This window comes from Hyla sarda, chromosome 7 (genome assembly GCF_029499605.1).
Source record: "Hyla sarda isolate aHylSar1 chromosome 7, aHylSar1.hap1, whole genome shotgun sequence".
NCBI classification, from domain to species: Eukaryota; Metazoa; Chordata; class Amphibia; order Anura; family Hylidae; genus Hyla; species Hyla sarda.
In genome coordinates this window covers 85,606,898-85,626,968 of record NC_079195.1, presented here as the reverse complement: position 1 = coordinate 85,626,968, position 20,071 = coordinate 85,606,898, and the positions used below count along the sequence as shown (strand labels likewise).

The 20,071-nt window shown below is 40.8% G+C and overlaps 1 protein-coding gene across 4 annotated transcripts in view; it reads right to left on the bottom strand.

Annotated features, from left to right (window-relative positions):
* Positions 1-20,071, bottom strand: part of ANK3 (ankyrin 3) — a 332,095-nt gene that overhangs the window by 223,445 nt on the left and 88,579 nt on the right. For all 4 annotated transcript variants that reach the window (XM_056529886.1, XM_056529883.1, XM_056529885.1 and 1 more), the window contains exons 2-4: positions 7,196-7,300; positions 5,796-5,894; positions 3,249-3,347 (exon numbers count right to left, since the gene is read on the bottom strand). In XM_056529886.1, coding sequence (XP_056385861.1) covers positions 3,249-3,347; positions 5,796-5,894; positions 7,196-7,300 — 303 coding nt within the window. The remainder of the gene's footprint in view (positions 1-3,248; positions 3,348-5,795; positions 5,895-7,195; positions 7,301-20,071) is intronic.

Sequence of the window (20,071 nt, the reverse complement as noted above, 5' to 3'; positions counted from 1 at the left end):
ATATATATATATATATATATATATATATAAATAAAAGTTTTTTTCCTGGATAACCCCTTTAATGTACAAAATTATTTTGACAAACTCAAATTGTTATTTTACATATGGTGGGGATAAAAAAAATATTTAGTCTGCCACCAATTGTGCAAGTTCTCCCACTTAAAAAGATGAGAGAAGCCTGTAATTTTCATCATAGGTATAACTCAACTATGAGAGACATAATGAGAAAAAAAAATCCATTAAATCACATTGTCTGATTTTTAAATACTTTATTTGCAAATGATGGTGGAAAATAAGTATTTGGTCAATAACAAAAGTTAATCTCAATATTTTGTTATACACCCTTTGTTGGCAATGACAGAGGTCAAACATTTTCTGTAAGTCTTCACAAGGTTTTCACACACTGTTGCTGGTATTTTGTCCCATTCCTTCATGTAATCTCCTCTAGAGCAGTGATGTTTTGGGGCTGTCGCTGGGCAACACAGACTTTCAACTCCCTCCAAAGGTTTTCTATGGGGTTGAGATCTGGAGATTGGCTAGGCCACTCCAGGACCTTGAAATGCTTCTTACAAAGCCACTCCTTCGTTGCCCGGGTGGTGTGTTTGGGATCATTGTCCTATTGAAAGACCCAGCCACGTTTCATCTTCAATGCCCTTGCTGATGGAAGAAGGTTTTCACTCAAAATCTCATGATACATGGCCCTATTCATTCTTTCCTTTACACGAATGAGTCGTCCTGTCCCTTAGCAAAAAAACAGTCCCAAAGCATGATGTTTCCACCCCCATGCTTCATAGTAGGTATGGTGTTCATTTGATGCAACTCAGCACTGTTTCTCTTCCAAACATGACAAATTGAGTTTTTACCACAAAGTTCAACTTTGGTTTCATCTGACCATATGACATTCTCCTAATACTCTTCTGGATCATCCAAATGCTCTCTAGCAAACTTCAGACAGGCCCAGATATGTACTGGCTTAAGCAGGAGGACACGTTTGGCACTGCATGATTCGAGTCCCTGGCGGCGTAGTGTGTTACTGATGGTAGCCTTTGTTACTTTGGTCCCAGCTCTCTGCAGGTCATTCACTAGGTCCCCCTGTGTGGTTCTGGGATTTTTGCTTATTGTTCTTGTGATCATTTTGACACCATGGGGTAAAATCTTGTGTGGAGCCCCAGATCAAGGGAGATCATCAGTGGTCTTGTATGTCTTCCATTTTCTAATAATTGCTACCACAGTTGATTTCTTCACACCAAGCTGTGCTGTTTCTTCCCAACCTGGTGCAGGTCTACAATTTTGTTTCTGGTGTCCTTCGACAGCTCTTTGGTCTTGGCCATAGTGGAGTTTGGAGTGTGACTTTTGAGGTTGTAGACAGGTGTCTTTTATACCGATAACAAGTTCAAACAGGTGCAATTAAATCAGGTAATGAGTGGAGGACAGAGGAGACTTTTAAAGAAGAAGTTACAGGTCTGTGAGAGCCAGAAATCTTGCTTGTTTGTAGGTGACCAAATACTTATTTTCCATCATAATTTGCAAATAAATTGTTTAAAATCAGACAATGTGATTTTATGGATTTTTTTTTCTCATTATGTCTCTCATAGTTGAGGTATACCTATGATGAAAATTACAGGCCTCTCTTATCATTTTAAGTGGGAGAACTTGCACAATTGGTGGCTGACAAAATACTTTTTTGCCCCACTGTATTTTCAAAGAAATGCTAAAATACAGCTGTTTGTGACAACAACACTATAATAAATGGTACTAGTAGCAGGTGGTTTTTATGTGTATACTGTTGAAGTGTCCTGAGGTATCTCTAATCTCTAAAAAAAACTATAAAGTCTGTGGTTCCATTCTTGCCTGTCCAATGCAACCTTGAGCTACATAGGTGAACATGGAACGGATTTTCCCAATAAGAATATGTTTTTTTCTATCGCTTGACTTGGCTACAAGTTATAATTTTACTGTCTACTTCAAAACAATACACAACCTAAACTTGAAAGGGTGTTAACAGAGGCAGGCTATGTAGCTGTTCTGAGGATCTTCCTGAATAGAGGCCTAGGCTTGGTTGGTCCTGTTCACTTTGTTTATTGGGTACCTGTGTAAGACTTTTCTCTACATAGAAACTACTTTCTTAGCATTCGAAAGGGTTTCGAAATGGCACACAGATCATGTAAAGAGTATGGTGAAATAAACAGATTCTCCCAAGTGGCAAAGTTCAGTACCAAAATGTCTCTCACCAGGCACCACCCACACAATATTATGCTTTCCCTATCCCCTGATTGAGACAGGACTGTCAGCTTCGTTACTAAAGTCCTGCAGTGGTGCGACTCACTAATAACAGATCTGAGTAACTGTATACAATACTTCAATGGTAGATGAAGAATAGAGTGCACTTACCCATCGGGATCTTCTTTTCATATGCTTTATTCTTAAGAAGCAAAACATGACTGAGCGGAAGCATATCCACCTGACCGTGGCTGAGGTGGCGACGCTCCTGCTGAGTTTGCCTTGCACCATACTCCACTGGGATATCGTATACTTGTCCTGTTTTAATTCTTATGAATAAAGCATATGAAAAGAAGATCCTGGTGGGTAAGTGCACCCTATTCTTCATCTACCTTTGAGGTGTTGTATTCAGTACCAAAATGTGATGTCTCCTCTAATCTTGGCTATGGAGCCCTCACCACTGCAAGAAAAATATTTGTATTATCTGTAAGAATCTAAGCTTTCATGCTAGGCATTGAAGCCCCAGTGCAATATATGCTAAAATAAATGAGATACCAAGAAGAATTAAGAAAGGATCACTCACCCGGCACGTATCCTGAGGAGGTGGCTGATCACCGAACGGGGACTTCAGCAGGGAGGCGCCAGCCACGGTCCGTATCACGCCAATTGGTGCTTCACCAGGCCTCTGAGCTCCCCCCCCCCCCCCATTTCATCTGCCTCCTCCCTGCTGAAGACCCCGTTCGGTGATCAGCCACCTCCTCAGGATACGTGCCGGGTGAGTGCTCCGTTCTTCATTCTTCTTGGTATCTCATGCATTGGAATCTTCATTCTTTTCTTGTTAAGCACCTCCTGTTATCCTACCTGGTTTATACATGCTCCATTTTCACTCAATCATAGTATATTAGCAGTGTCATATTCAGTGCCAATTCCTTATTCTCCTTTTTTCTGGTGGTCTTATGCTAAAATAAACCTGGTAATAATACTTATAGCAGAATAAACAAGTGCATACAACACATCTGAAAGCTTACCTGTGACTGTGCATTGACGTTTGCGCCATTTGTTACCAAAATTCTTACAACTTCTGTTTGTCCAGCCAATGATGCTATGTGAAGTGCTGTGTTTCCTTTCTGCAAAAAAAGAACATGATAAAAAATATAACTGTAATATATTATTCTCATATTAAAAGTAATTGTCTATTTTAAAGAATTCATTTTCATACCCCTTATTTGGGACTTTTAAGTTAGGAGAGGGGTATCCTCTGTTCAGAAGGGTAAGGGACAGGTTATAGAGAGCACCTCTTGTTTTGGAGGACCTGTCTTGCAATACATATGGGTGAAACTCAAAAAATTAGAATATCGTGCAAAAGTCCATTGTATTTCATTAATGCAACTTAAAAGGAAAGGAAGCATTTAGTGCTCCAAAATCTCCTGGTAGACGGATGCGTTGACCCTGGACTTAATGAAGCACAGTGGACCATCACCAGCAGATGACATGGCTCCCCAAATCATAGTACTTGGGGGGGGGGGGGGTGCTTTGGGGTTTTCATGAGCTGTAAGCCATAATCATCACAATTATGACAAATCACGGCTTGAACTATCTTGCTTTGCATGTAATGGGTCTCTCTCATATATTAGTTTCACCTTTTAAGTTCAAATGAACGAACAAAAATCTTCAGCTCTCCTCCAAATGGTCTTGTGCGGATCCTCAGCCTGGCCCAGCTTGATAGAAAGAAATGTGTTCTGGATCCAGCAATTCCGTAAAACATCAACTCTTATTTGTAATCCAACATGATAAAATCTTGCAAGAAGTCACTCACATCACACCACCTAGCCAGTGACACACTGCAACATGGATGCTTTTTGGAATTGCTGGATCCAGAACACATTTCTTTCACTATGACCTTTTAAGTTGCATTAATACTTTGCACAATATTCTTATTTTTCAAATTTCACCTGTAGATAACCCACTCATTTGAATACACAATGGGGGGGGGCATTTACCAAGGTATGTGTGATATACTTAATTTTTTAGTACTTTTTTTTTTTTGCATGTTTTTTTGCGTGACTACGCCAAATTTATTAAATGGCTGCAGGTACACATTTTCTGAAATTCCACTCTTCACATACACCAAAAAGCTAAGCTAAGTCTGGGCTGGTGTAGTTTAGAGACTTTTTAGTGGCTTTGTGTGTTTTTTTGCGCCTTTTCACAAAAAGTCTCAGTTGATAAATTCATTACCTCAACAGCTGGTCTGTACACATTTAAAAAAAAAAAGTGTAAATCGAAAAGGCGCAAAAAATTGCCTGAGGTGCAGCGCTGCGCCTAAATAGAGACAAATCTACATGAAAACAGCTCTAAAGACAATGAAAATGCCCCCAAAAGTGTAATGCTAATTCCCATGTGGTGCCACTGCAGGCAAACTAAACACTTACTGCAAGGTGTTACAACAAATTTTATCCGATCACAGGGGGTCCCAGCATGTAGACACTTTGTGATCAGCTTATTGTCAAGAGACCTTACTAGCAAATAATTATAGTCCAAAGTAGAGAACCCCTTTAAAAGATGTGCTAATTTCTTAAAAATCACTGTATATAATTAGCATTAGTGCATTAATCGACAAACAACTATTTATGATTATCATTGGGTCTATGAATGGCCATACACATTACATTAATGTCAGCACACCCTACTGGATCAGACCTTCTAACTAGCCCCAGAAAATAGAAAGATGATGAAAACGGAGATGGGTCAGGCATGTTGGATTTCAACATGTCCAATTCTTTTGTTGTCAGGAGAGATAAACCACCACCAGAAGTGAACTGAGCTTGCCGGTGTATGGGGGATTGGGGAAGATAGCTGTTGGCCAAGCAAGCATTTGACTGACAGGTATCTAATACATATGGTCAGACTATGGGTCCAAACAATGGTTCATATAAAAGGAATACATGTGGAGCTATGCAAGAAAACAAGCAAGCAGTGTTTACAAGCAGGAATTGGCATTATTTTTCTAAGTATATCATTTCTGTCCATATATATATATATATATATATATATATATATATATATATATATATGTCCAGTCTGTTGATCTACTTAATATTAAACAATATGGGATCAAGGAGAACTTTTAATGTACAATGGTAAAGCTGTATTGATTGTGATTGGTGCCTTAGGAAAGTTAAGGGCTTCCCTGCAACATGAAGACACCAATTTATATCAATACAGTTTTAACTTCAGGAAGAAGCATTTTACAGTTTCTAGAGATAATAAATGGCAAAAGCTATACAGTATGTAACTGAGAAAGTACATTTAAGTATATCTGAGGACAAGACGTGTTGCCTGTAACCCTACAAGAATTTATTGCACCAGCCTGCCACAGTGATGAGACATTTCACCATTGCTTTAGAATGCCCCCTTACCACTCCTTCAATGCTCATGGGAGGTAGCAGACAACCTCAACTCCAAGTGACCAAAGGGGACATTGTGCTGTACTAATTCAGCCTGAGGCATGTAACCAAATGGTGGAATTGTGTCATTAATGTGTAAACTGGGTTTATAGCATAAAATCAGATGCAAACCTTGGTAGACGCATCCACATCAACACCTCGTTGGATGAGCTCTGAGACTATTTCTACATGTCCTTCTTTGGATGCAAGATGGAGAGCGTTCAACCCATTCTGATAACAAGAAATACACATGATTATAGAACATGTACATAATAACAAATCTATGAACTGAATAATAACAAATCTGTGAACCACCTTCACTTTCTTTTATTTTGGATACCCCATATTGCTTCTCTTAAACCTATCATCAGCCTTCTACACCATCACACTCTCCTTTCCTAATACAATCCCTTTTGTTCATTGGCATTAATAATTTGGAACTCTCTAATAACTACTTATACCACCCAACCTCACCACGTTGGTGCCATCTCTCAAAGCTCTGTCCTGGACCCCTACTCTTTTCTTTCTACCCAGTAACTGAGATTTAGTATTTCATCATGCAGTAATATTTAAGAGTTGTGTACTCAGTTTTTTGAACTAGTAGCCATATGTTAACTTTTCATTTAGACATGTCAGAAGAAGTTTGGAAAGAGTTGGGGGGGCATTGATGCCACTACTTTCCCAAAATTTTTGCAGAGCTTCTTATCTTATTTGACACAGTTATTTCCCCATAATTATGGAAACAAGAAGTTACATCAATTATTTTAAATAACTAAGGTAGCCACAAACTTCAAAGGGGGTCGGTAATCTATAGATCACTGCAAAGCCTTTGTTTTTCAAAATGATTGGAAACAGGCTCATGGATCCCAACAATATGATCCTTTTTTTCATTCAGGATAATCCCTATAAGCACATAAGATGAAAACAAATACTGTATATTATAGGGGGTTGTCCTGTGAAAATCCATAGGCTAGGGGCAGGTATCTGATTGCAAAGGTCCAAATGCTGAGCCCCCCCTACGATCTCTGAAATGGGACCCTAGCTCTCAGAGAGAGTACATGCTGTAGACAGCATTCTCTCCTGTTGTTTGTATGGGAACCCCATGCACACTCACTGAACTGTAAGTCAAAACTACTTCTACAAATCAAGTGACTACTACCCAGCTAAAGTAATACTAGTAGCACAGTGGCCTGCTGCATTATCACAATAACTACAAGTCCAAGCAAGCCTGAGAGGTTCCCTGTATCCCGGTTACCTCTGTGGAAACTGCCTAATTGTGAAGACTGTTATCCACCTATTCTAAGTAAAAGTTCAAGTTGCTTCAAATCCTTGCTGTGGACCTTCATTCATTGCATGCCGATTTTGGGCTGGTTGTCAGCGGTGCCCTGTACCAAAACAACCACATCCTGGCGTCACGAACACTAGTGGTTAACAGCATCCTTCTCCCGGGGTTAATTCCATCAGATCCCGCTGCCTACACTGCAACACCCCGTGGTCACCACAAATGTCATTTCAGAATGTAAAGTACTTGCCTGGTTGCAGACATTGATATCCACACCATTTTTCAAATAGTCTAGAGCCTTTTCTAAGTTACCGGCTCTGGCAGCTCTCAGGTAACTTGCACTTGTGTCCGACTGCTGCAAAAGAGAAAAAAAAACACTACTATTAGTTTATAAAGTTCCTAAAAAAATAAAACAAACTAAACACAAACAAAAATGTATCAGTATATGGCAGTGGTGGAATTAAAGTTCATGAATCTGTATTTAGCTTAATAAATAGTGGAGGTGTGCACATGTCAGCCTCTTCCATGAGCTTCCTTGTACCACTGAGGCCTATAAAAGGTGCATGTTTTTTTCTGCTTACATTCTTGGGTTTTATCTACTAAAGAGATTGTTATTAGATCCTGATGCTCATTTTGCTTGCAAAATATACAGTCTGATGACTATATGGAGATTTTGATTCCCCTTTGCCTAAATACACCTTAGCAATAACCGAAAATATGTTACGCCAAACTGAATCATTAAAATCTCACTTTATTGAAAATATATATATAAAACAAACATATTATAAAATACATAGTACATGAAATACAAGATATGAGGTGGCTAATATAGTGAACGTACAATTAATATGCAAGTGAGGTGTAGGTAAGACACACTCACCAATGGAGTCAACATGTAAAGAGCAGAAAGGGGGGTGGCGAAAAAATAATAATGTGCACTGACCCCAGTATCAACCCCAATATGGTAGGAAAGAGTAAGTAGCAGAATGCTAAAAAAAAAATAATATACAGTGAACATGCAAGACCCCCAAAGCATAGGTAACAAAAATAAGGATACACCATACATACCCCTGACACGTTTTTCGCTGACTGCTTTATCCAAGGGAGTTTTATTTTTATTTTTACAATCAGCGAATTTAAAAGTGTACCTGTCGTCAACAAAAACTTTTTTATATAATGTAGATAATACAATTATATGTATATTTGTATTATACATTGGTTAAAAAATGTGTATATTTATGGGTGAAAATGTGCAGTCCCTGCAGCTATTGCCTGTGAGGAGTCCAAATACAGGAAGTGAGGACAGGACAGGCAGGGCTCTGTACAGGCTCCTGGCTTGTCATTCATCCTCATGTGTGAGCCTGTAGCATGTCACAGAGCCTCACTGCACAGAGCCCTGCTTGTCCTCAGTGTACAGAGCCCTGCTTGTCCTCAGTGTACAGAGCCCTGCTTGTCCTTACTGTACAGAGCCCTGCTTGTCCTCAGTGTACGGATCCCTGCTTGTCCTCAGTGTACAGAGCCCTGCTTGTCCTCAGAGTACAGAGCCCAGCTTGTCCTTACTGTACAGAGCCCTGCTTGTCCACAGTGTACAGAGCCCTGCTTGTCCACAGTGTACAGAGCCCTGCTTGTCCTCAGTGCACAGAGCCCTGCTTGTCCTCAGTGCACAGAGCCCTGCTTGTCCTCAGTGTACAGAGCCCTGCTTGTCCTCAGTGTACAGAGCCCTGCTTGTCCTCAGTGTACAGAGCCCAGCTTGTCCTTACTGTACAGAGCCCTGCTTGTCCACAGTGTACAGAGCCCTGCTTGTCCACAGTGTACAGAGCCCTGCTTGTCCACAGTGTACAGAGCCCTGCTTGTCCACAGTGTACAGAGCCCTGCTTGTCCTCAGAGCACAGAGCCCTGCTTGTCCTTACTGTACAGAGCCCTGCTTGTCCTCAGTGTACGGATCCCTGCTTGTCCTCAGTGTACAGAGCCCTGCTTGTCCTCAGAGTACAGAGCCCAGCTTGTCCTTACTGTACAGAGCCCTGCTTGTCCACAGTGTACAGAGCCCTGCTTGTCCACAGTGTACAGAGCCCTGCTTGTCCTCAGTGCACAGAGCCCTGCTTGTCCTCAGTGCACAGAGCCCTGCTTGTCCTCAGTGTACAGAGCCCTGCTTGTCCTCAGTGTACAGAGCCCAGCTTGTCCTTACTGTACAGAGCCCTGCTTGTCCACAGTGTACAGAGCCCTGCTTGTCCACAGTGTACAGAGCCCTGCTTGTCCACAGTGTACAGAGCCCTGCTTGTCCTCAGAGCACAGAGCCCTGCTTGTCCTCAGTGTACAGAGCCCTGCTTGTTCTCAGTGCACAGAGCCCTGCTTGTCCTCAGTGTACAGAGCCCTGCTTGTCCTCAGTGTACAGAGCCCTGCTCGTCCTCACTGCACAAAGCCCTGCTTGTCCTTACTGCACAAAGCCCTGCATGTCCTCAGTGTACAGAGCCCTGCTTGTCCTCAGTGCACAGAGCCCTGCTTGTCCTCACTGCACAAAGCCCTGCTTGTCCTCAGTGTACAGAGCCCTGCTTTTCCTCAGTGTGCAGAGCCCTGCTTGTCCTCAGTGTACAGAGCCAATGTATATTACATATATACATATAATGGTATTATATACATTATATAAAAAGTTTTTGTTGATGACAGGTACCCTTTAATGTCATTAATGACATATTTGCCATTCCAAATATCTATACATCCTATGTTTTCATTTTTATTCTGTAGAATAACAAACTTTCACTACAAATTGTGTTATCACAAGTAATAATAAAGTAATGTCTCATCCTAACAATTTGTTTTAATAAAGGCCTAACACGTTGTGTGACACCATCATCATAATTCTAATGACTTATGCCAGAGATTCCATGTAACAATAGGTCCCCTTTATGCTTTGCAGATAATGCATTTATTCGTATTGCTCATTCTTTTATTTCTGCCCCTTACAGAGATGACTGTGTAAACAGTGAGTGCAGGGCACCAGACATCATAGATCCACTTCACACACATCCACCCCTTCTAAGGGAGGCAAGTGTTTGAAAAACAAATGTTCAGCATCGCTGGTATCCTGCTCTGGGATGAAGGCCAATGTATTTTGTTGTTAGCACAGACAGAATATACTAGAGGTTAGCAGTCAATTTACACCCAAAGTGCACCTTAAGGCTAGGATTCCACTTGTTTTTTTTTCTGGCAGTTCTTGGAAAACTGCCACTGAAGTTTTTGAGCCAAAGTCAGAAGTGGATCCATAAGGGAGGAGAAGTATAAGTCCTTCCTTTATATGTCCTATTCCTTTTGAACACACTTCTGGCTTTGGCTCAAAAACTGCAGTGGCAGTATTCCAAAAACTGCCAGAAAAAAACCAAGTGGAATCCTAGCCTAAATCTGGATCTATTGATGCAGTATTTTATGGATGTATAAACTCCCAAGGTTTTATATAGATTATTAGATTTTAATACTAATCATTGCAATAATCTCAAATTAAGAATAGTCTTGTTATAATGCTCAAATAATCATTTTCTTTGCAAGTGACAAATTTATATAGTTATGAGGTCTCCGCTTTAAATTTTTTATCTGATTAAAATTTCACAGGTCTCTAGGAGTACATTATGAATTAGAAATTATAACTCACATTACTCCATTCCTCATATTACACATCGTCTCTTCTGTGTCAACCTTTTTTGTCAAAAATATTTATAGACAAATTTGCCAAAATGTCTTATATGTCAAATTTCTAAATGTCTACATTTCCTTAAAAACATAGCAATCAAATTACATATGAACTGTAAAATATTGAAAATTGTGATCGGAGTAACTATCACAAGCATCCCAACTTAAAAAAGAAAGAAATAAAACAAACAAATGATAATAATCTTTTAGAAGCTAACCGGAAGTCCACTATTTTTAAAGGGGTACTCCGTCGCTAAGACATCTGTCACTCCCCCTCCCATAGGCTTGCATTGAGGGGGCGGAGCCATGATGTCACAATACTCTGGCCCCGTGATCGCCAGTAATCAACGGGGTGCTGCGTGCAAAATCACGGGAGTCCCCAGCGGTGGGACCCCCGCGATCAGGCATCTTATCCCCTATCCTTTGGATAAGATGTCTTAGCACCGGAGCACCCCTTTAAGGAGTGAATTTATGGATCATCAGCAACCCTGATGCCTTAAAGGGGTACTCCGGTGGAAATCATTTTTTTTCTAAATCAACTGGTGCCAGAAAGTTAAACAGATTTGTAAATTATTTCTATTAAAAATATTAATACTTCAAGTTCTTATTAGCTGCTGAATACTACAGAGGAAATTATTTTCTTTTCGGAACAGAGTGCTCTCTGTTGACATCACGAGCACAGTGCTCTCTGCTGACATCTCTGTCCATTTTAAGAACTGTCCAGAGTAGGAGAAAATCCCCATAGCAAACATATGCTGCTCTGGACAGTTCCTAAAATGGACAGCGATGTCAGCAGAGAGCACTGTGCTCGTGATGTCAGCAGAGAGCTCTGTGTTCCAAAAAGAAAAGAATTTCCTCTGTAGTAATCAGCAGCTAATAAGTACTGGAAGAATTAAGACTTTTTAATAAAAGTAATTTACAAATCTGTTTAACTTTCTGGCACCAGTTGATTTAAAAAAGTATCCACTGGAGTACCCCTTTAAGTAAAGAATTCCCTGGTGGCCTTTACAATTTGTTACAATTCATTTGTCATTGTATTAATGCAATGGGGAAGAATTAAAGGGGTACTCCGGTGCTTAGACATCTTATCCCTTATCCAAAGGAAAGGGATAAGATGCCTGATCGCGGGGGTCCCGCCGCTGGGGACCCCCGTCATCTTGCACGCCGCACCCGTTAAAATCAGTCTCTGATTACTGTCGATCACGGGGCCGGTGCGTTGTGACGTCAAGGCTCCGCCCAGTGTGACGTCACGCTGCGCCCCCTCAATGCAAGCCTATGGGAGTGGGTGTGACTGCCGTGATTGACATTAATCAGGCCCGGAGCGAACACGCTCCGGGGACTGATTTTAACGGGGTGTGGCGTGCAAGATAATGGGGTCCCCAGCGGCGGAACCCCCGCGATCAGGCATTTTATTCCCTATCATTTGGATATATATATATATATATATATATATATATATATATATATATAAACAAATGTACTAGTACTTTTTGAGTCACGATACCCATTAACTTTGGGCGCTAAATATTTTCTTTTCTGACTTTTATTCATTTTTTAGACACTATAGGTGTGGGTGTCTGTTTTGCTTACTTGAGTGTACAGGAGTCGGTGAGCTTTCCCCCACATATTTTACACTTATAATTGTCAACCAGTTTATGTATTGAAGGGGAAGTCGCCTCCTTAGCCGAGAATTGATACATGTGCACAAGCTGAAGTTAAGGGCAGATGAGTTAAAGGGGTTATCCAGGAAAAAAAACTTTTTTTTATATATCAACTGGCTCCAGAAAGTTAAACAGATTTGTAAATTACTTCTATAAAAAAATCTTAATCCTTTCAGTACTTATGAGCTGCTGAAGTTGAGTTGTTCTTTACTGTCTAAGTGCTCTCTAATTACACGTGTCTCGGGAGCTGTCCAGAGTAGAAGCAAACTCCCATAGCAAACCTCTTCTACTCTGTGCAGTTCCCGAGACAAGCACAGATGGCAGCAGAGAGCACTGTTGCCAGACAGAAAATAACAACTCATCTTCAGCAGCTGATAATTATTGAAAGGATTAAGATTTTTTTTTATAGAAGTCATTTACAAATCTGTTTAACTTTCTGGAGCCAGTTGAAATATAAAAAAAAAAAAGTTTTTTCCTGGAATACCCCTTTAAGGCCATTTGTACAATTCCTAAGATGAATTTGTAGAAAAATCTCTACTATTCTTAAAATATCTATATTGCATATAGGGGGAAGGTTGTAGGAAAACCTCACCACCCAATATATCTGTGAGATCTGTTGTTTTCTGTATATTTATTCTGTTGATTTAACAATTTTATATGTTGTCTTACTGCACTGAAATAAAAATGCAAACTTCACTGTATTTGATGTAGTACTTGACCATGTAGAAGGAAAATCAGTCAGTAGTTTATGGAAACAGTAAACACATGGATCATTTTTCAAGGTTTTGCGAATGATCCAGGAGCTTAACATCCAGCATTTTGTTTTCCAATTTGGCTCTTGAGAATGTTCATGAAATCTCTCTTTATTGTAAACAGAAACAAAACTGGCAAATGTTGCCTAAGTAAAACCAGTTACATTTATTGTTCCTGACTGAATCGGGAAGCCTCTATTACCATAAGTATAGCTATTGATTTACATGATAAGCTATTGACAAATTTGGGTTTCATTTTCAAATGAGGTTGAATAGTAAAACTGCCTGCACCCCCACCCTGGGGCAAAAAAAACAAAACAAATTTTTTTTTACTGACAGAAAGGTCAATAAATGATGTCAATTTATAATAGCTGCTATTTAAAAAATTCCAGGAAAACATTAATGGGAACAGAACATTTTACAGATAAACGAAGAGACAGATCATGGCCCCTAAAGGGATTTTCAGACTTATTAAAGGGGTATTCCAGGCCAAAACTTTTTTTTTTTTATATATATCAACTGGTTCCGGAAAGTTAAACAGATTTGTAAATTACTTCTATTAAAAAATCTTAATCCTTCCAATAGTTATTAGCTTCTGAAGTTGAGTTGTTTTCTGTCTAACTGCTTTCTGATGAGTCATGTCCCGGGAGCAGTGCAGTTCCTATGGGGATATTCTCCCATCATGCACAGCTCCCAGGACGTGACATCATCATTGAGCAGTTAGACAGAAAAAAATATATATATATATAATATATTTATATATCATATAAAAAAAAAGGTTTTGCCTGGAATACCCCTTTAAGAAATTGGCAGCTACTATGAATTGTATACTCACTAGTTTAATCCCACAGTGACATGTCCGTATACCCACATCACTGCTGCAGGCAATCGCTGGCTTCAGGGGTCTTGTGCCATATACCGCTAAGGCCAGTGAGGTGCTGCAGCAGTGACATGGGCATATGAGCACAGGTTCCCTGCAGCCATGCAAACAAAGCCGAAGACAAGGACAAGAATGGCAATGCTGGAATTGAAAGATTAAGCTGGTAAGTATAACTTACGGTCACATTTCAGAATCAGTTTACAAAAAAACTGTATGTATATTAAAGCCCATAAATAAAGTCAGATCCCGTCATGGGAAAGCTGGCAAACCTTTCAAAAAAACTTTTAGAAAATGCTTTCCTTATCTTCTATGTTGTCATCTTATCTAACTTTTGTAACAAAATACACAGCACCCACGCTAAGTCTATGTAGGTACGGTTACCTGTGACTCCAGAATGGCCTTCAATAATAACATCCATAACTCAATGGAGTCAGAAGTTCTCCTCATCCTTGTGTCTGGCATAAGTACAAACGTTGATCTGCCAGTATAGTTCCTATCCTCTACAGCTAAATGCTAAAGTAGATGCTGAAATGTCAGTTTTGATACATTATGGTACTAATATATACTGAAGATACCTTAAAGGAGTATTCCCAGGTAATGGCATATAACTAAGATATACCAGCACTTTATGATCAATTGTAGTCTGACCTCTGGACCCTCTAATGATCATTGGGACCACCCACTGGTGAAGTGATGTGTCCTCTTCTCTGATTTGTTCCTGCCTTTAGGCCTCAGAAGGAAGACTATGGGCCCCCTTCACTGTCATGATCAACAGTGGGGTAAAAGAGGCTGGATCCTCACTAGCTATAAATTAATGGAGTGTTCTATGGATATGCCCTTATTTTTTAAGATTGGAAATTGATCTCCATTTTTAGAGTTTATGGGTGTTTGAAGGTGTCAGCAGCTCATGGACGAAACAAAAATAGAGAAAAAAAAAACATAGCTGCACATCCACAGTTTAGATTTTTATCTATTCACTTCTCAGCATAATTTCAAAAACTAACAGGTTGTTATTATACATTTTGATCACAAAGTACAAGCCCACTCCCCATGTCAAGGCCACCTAGTCAGAGTGGGTCTCTAACCTAACACCGGCGTAGCGCCGGGCGGCGACCACTGCCCACACGAAGCCCACAGGGGGAATGACCCAGTGGCCAGGCAGCCCCACTGCTGCCCGACCAAGCCCCCGGCTCTGGGTCACACCACCCCACAGACAAAGCATCACAACAACAATGGCTCGGTGGCGAGCACCACACCAGTGTGAACACCTACCATGTGCTCCCTGCCAGAGGGCTTGGAGAATGCTAGGAGAAAACCCATATGCAGTCTCCTGCTAATAAGAAATGCCTGGGCCGAATGGGTGGAGTGCTGGCCATGAAAAAGGGAACAGACTACAAATGTTAAACAAAAATAGAGAAACAGAAACATAGGCGCACATCCACGGCTGGATTGTGATCTACTTGCTACTCAGCTACTGAAGTTAGTAGATCAAAACCAAATTTTTGGATGTGCGGCTATGTTTCTCAATTTTTTTTTATGCTTATGGACATAAAGGGTATGATCCAGCTATCAATGACCACTAATATCTGAAATTTTCATATTTTCACAGAAAGTAATGCTAGGACATAGATCATGGCATCCCAGTGTCCTCCAGACCCAGACGAAGTATAAAAAAAAATCAAATACACCAAAAAATAAAAATTTATTTAAAAAACCTATATATAATATTATATATATAATTTTTTAACCTTTAACCTGTCCTTAACCTGTCCCCCAACCCAAACCATTCTGTTTGACAAAGATGCATTTTACATGTGTCATGGACATGTATATTATAGTGTCAAAAGTTTTGACCAGACAGGGTCTAACCAATCACCGAATGAAGCCTGTCGCAGCACGCTTTACTCACTGGTCCTGTCATTGGACAGGCACCATTATAGTCTATGGAGTTTGTCACTTGCAATATAAAGTACTAAGCATTGACCTGAGAAGTGAAACGTGCTGCATCTAGCAAATAGTGGGGGTCTCAGCACTGAGACACTGACCAATCAAAACTTTTGACATGTCTGAATGACAGTAACACTTTAAAGAATATATGTGCTATCAAATCTGCACAAATTCTATTTTGTCTCCCTAACGCCACCGCTATCTGCTTTTATGTCTACAGTGAAAATTTCCGATCATAAGTGCTTTGTGCTAGTTCACAGATCCCACATATAACAGCCGGAGGCATACTAGAAAAAATTGTGACCTTTGTTCTCAGGCATTATAGCACTGATGTAGGTTAAGCAAATTAAATTATATTAATTTGTGTCATTAACACATTTGGTTCACCTAAATTTGAAAAATTACTGAAGCAAGAAAAAAAGGAAACAAAAATGCTAGTTTTGTTTTGGTACCATATTAAAGCGAACAGACTAGGTAAAAAAAATAATAATAATAATAAAAGCAGCACACACTGGTCTGCTATTGCTGGCATTTTAGTGGTGACCTGGTCCCTGATGATCTCTACTTGGTCACCTTCTTGCCATAAGGAAATATCCGTTTATCAAATCACTGAGGGAGTCATTGCTGTGGTCAGTTGTAATATCCTCAGTGTTAAGATGGGGACCAGGATATAGAAATCAACAGGGACCTGGGCACTATCATAATGGCAGTGATGAGGGATCAGTAAGGTGAGTATTGTTATTTTACATTTTTTAAAGAAGTACTCCAGCACAAAATAACTTATCCCCTATCCAAAGGATAGGGGATAAGTTATAGATCGCAGGGGATCCGAGCGCTGGGGCCCCCCGAGATCTCCTGGACGGGGCCGCAGCAGTCTGCAGGAAGTGAAGTTTCATCCCCAGCAGAAAGCCGCTGCAGACACTCCCCCTCCATGTATCTCTATGGGGTACATAGTGGGGGCGTGTCGGCCGCCGCATCATGCAGGGACAGAACGCCCCCTTACCTGTATATTGCCGCGGCCCCGTACCGGAGATTGCGGGGGGCCCCAGCGCTCGGACCCCCCGCGATCTATAACTTATCCCCTATCCTTCGGAGAGGGGATAAGTTATTTTGCACTATAGATGTCCTTTAACTGTATTTTTCTTTCACATTTTTATCCCACTGTACAACCCATTTAAAGACTTATCTCCCATATATGTCCCAAAAATAATATTCACCTTTGTGACTTTACAAAAGAAGAAATTTTACAGTGAACATTCAGTCATTTTGTCTTAAAAAAAAGCCAACAAAGAGACAATTTTCCAGGGTTAATTGTGATAAGGAGAAAATAATTTCCTCTTTAAGGAAGAGTCAGCACTAACTCTTAAACAGTAAGAATGGTTTAACGAGAAGCTATTAAATGGGTTGTCCCAAAATTAACACTTATCCCGTATCCACAAGATTGGAAATATGTTTATGATCACAAAGGGTCCAGAATTCCCTGAATGAAGCAGCCATTGAGTATACCCACTGATGCTGCATCCATAGGCTATATCACTGGCAAAGATAGCGGGCACAGTACTCATCTGTTTCCCTTGGCCCTATAAACACTGAATAGAGGGGCAGAGCTCTTCCTCACTGCAGTCATGCAGTGGGGAACAAGGGGTTTGGATGGCTGTTTTACTGATCATGGTGGTACAGCAGTGTGGCCCCAACCAGTCATACATATATCACCCATCCTGAAAACGAATAGTCTTACTATAAGCCAATGATTTGTATCATATAATGGATTTGTTGTCAGGATTCGGCAGGCTGGAGGTGGATCCTCTGTGCCAGAGAGGGATTGGCGTGGACCGTGTCGGTGGACTGGTTCTAAGTTGCTACTGGTTTTCACCAGAGCCCGCCGCAAAGCGGGATGGTCTTGCAGCGGCGGTAGCAACCAGGTCGTATCCACCGGCGCCAATCAGTGGCGCCCCGGCCCTTTAAATCGCAAAGAACCGGCGCGGGGAGCGGGGCCACGCGTGCCGGGACAGCACAGATGGGGAGCGGGTCTGGTAAGCGTGTCGGGATGCGCATCGCGAGCGGGCGCGTCCCGCATCGCAAATCACATCCCGGCTAGGGACATTATCGCAAAGCACCCGGTCAGCGGGTCTGACCGGGGCGATGCGAGTAGGAGAACGCTGTGAGCGCTCCGGGGAGGAGCGGGGACCTGGAGCGCTCGGCGTAACATTTGTCATATATGTCATGGCTCCTATAAGAGAAGTCATGACACTAGTGAGAGTAGAACCTTGCACAGTAATCTATAATGTGGGTCTGCAAAAAACTTTCTGTGGTTTCTGACAAATTAGCAAATTCCATTCAGATGTATGCTCAATAATGGACAGAAGCAGCTATGCCAGTAGTTGACCTTGACAATGACTTTCTTTGTATCGTATATTCTGACCAGTCTGAACAATGTCCTGTGCATTACATAATACCGAGGAACATAAACACTAAGCCGCCATAGCACACACTATACATGGCATAGAGTAAACCAGGAAGAACAAAGCTTGATATGCACCATTTATCTGAAGATGTCACCTCAGCTATGTCAAGACTAAACGTTTACAGATGACATAGACATTATTTATAAAGTGGGTCAGAGGAAAGAAGACTGACTTTCTTTTGTTAAGAAAATTTTACTGTAATGTGGTGTCATATGGTCTAGCACAAACTGCATAGGCGAACATCTGTATTTACTCTTAAAGGGGTACTCCACAGCCCCAGCCTCCGGAACATTTTGTTCCTGAATGCTGGGTGTGGGCTGCGAGGGTTGTGATGTCATGGCCACGCCCCCTCAATGCAAGTCTGGCGTATCACCTCGAGGGGCATGGCCGTGATGTCACGACCCCCGCAGCCCACACATAGCGTCCAGAGAAGAATATGTTCCAGACGCTGGGGCAGTGGAGTACCCCTTTAACATTTGCCGAGAGTCTTTCTTCTAAATAATAGCAAAACTACACAGAATGTCTACTGAATGATGCTACGGAAAGACAAACCCATATTGTTTACATGATTAAATGACTAAATATTGACATTATTCACATTTAAGATTATATAAAAAGTAATATTTGTTATATAAAGTAAAAAGAACACTGGTAAAATAAAACTTTTTTTTTAGTTTAAAGGGGTACTCCGCTGCTCAGCCGTCACGTCCCCTCCCATAGACTTGCATTGAGGGGGCGGGTGTGACATCATGAGGGGCGGGGCTATGACATCACGAGCTCCCAGCGCCGGCTCCAGCATTCGGAACAGTTTGTTCCAAATGCTGAGCAATGGAGTACCCCTTTAATCTTTCATTAACTGACCCCCAATGCACATGGGTGTATTATAGCTCTGTGCAACTTTTAAGTTATATTGAGCTGTAATTTGGTGTCAATATAAGCCACAGAGAGTAAGTACATAAAGCTATACCATGAGCATCACATTGTAATGATAACTTGAGACTTTCAGCAGGTTATTCTTTTCCACCCGATTTCTAGAATCGCATATAATGTCATTTCTAATGTCATTAATGATAAAATGAAACAATACAAATCAAACAGTATCAAAGCCTCAAGCACCTAGTTACATCAGACATTCACCGTCATAATAATTTTGCACTGCTAAGTCTTATAGGTACAACTAAAAGCACAAATGTGTTGGCTAAACAGGCCAATTTTGCCGAACTGGCTGACCATTATACAGTATGTGTATGGATGCCTTACCTCTCCAGACAGGGAGAAGGATCAGGCATAGGGATCAGAAAAGACAGCTGTTAGCCAACAGCTATCTTATGTGTATGGCTAACTTAAAGGGGAACTCCAGTGGAAAAAAAAATATTTTCCAAACAACTGGTGCCAGAAAGTTAAACAGATTTGTTAATTATTTCTATTTCAAAATCCTGATCCTTCCAGTACTTTTAAGCTGCTGTATACTACAGAGAAAGTCATTTAGTTCTTTCCAGTCTGATCACAGCGCTCCCTGCTGCCACCTATGTCCATGATAGGAACTGTCCAGAGCAGGAGCAAATCCCCACAGAAAACCTCTTTTTAGTGGGGAATGTAAAAAATTAAATGCTAAAAAATTCATTGTATTCTATTTATCGGTAGAACTATGGTGAAACCAAATTTGTAAATCATTTTTGTAAATTTTCTTTAGTTTTCTTTATGTATTAATTCATTTTTTTGCATTTTAAGTTAATGTGT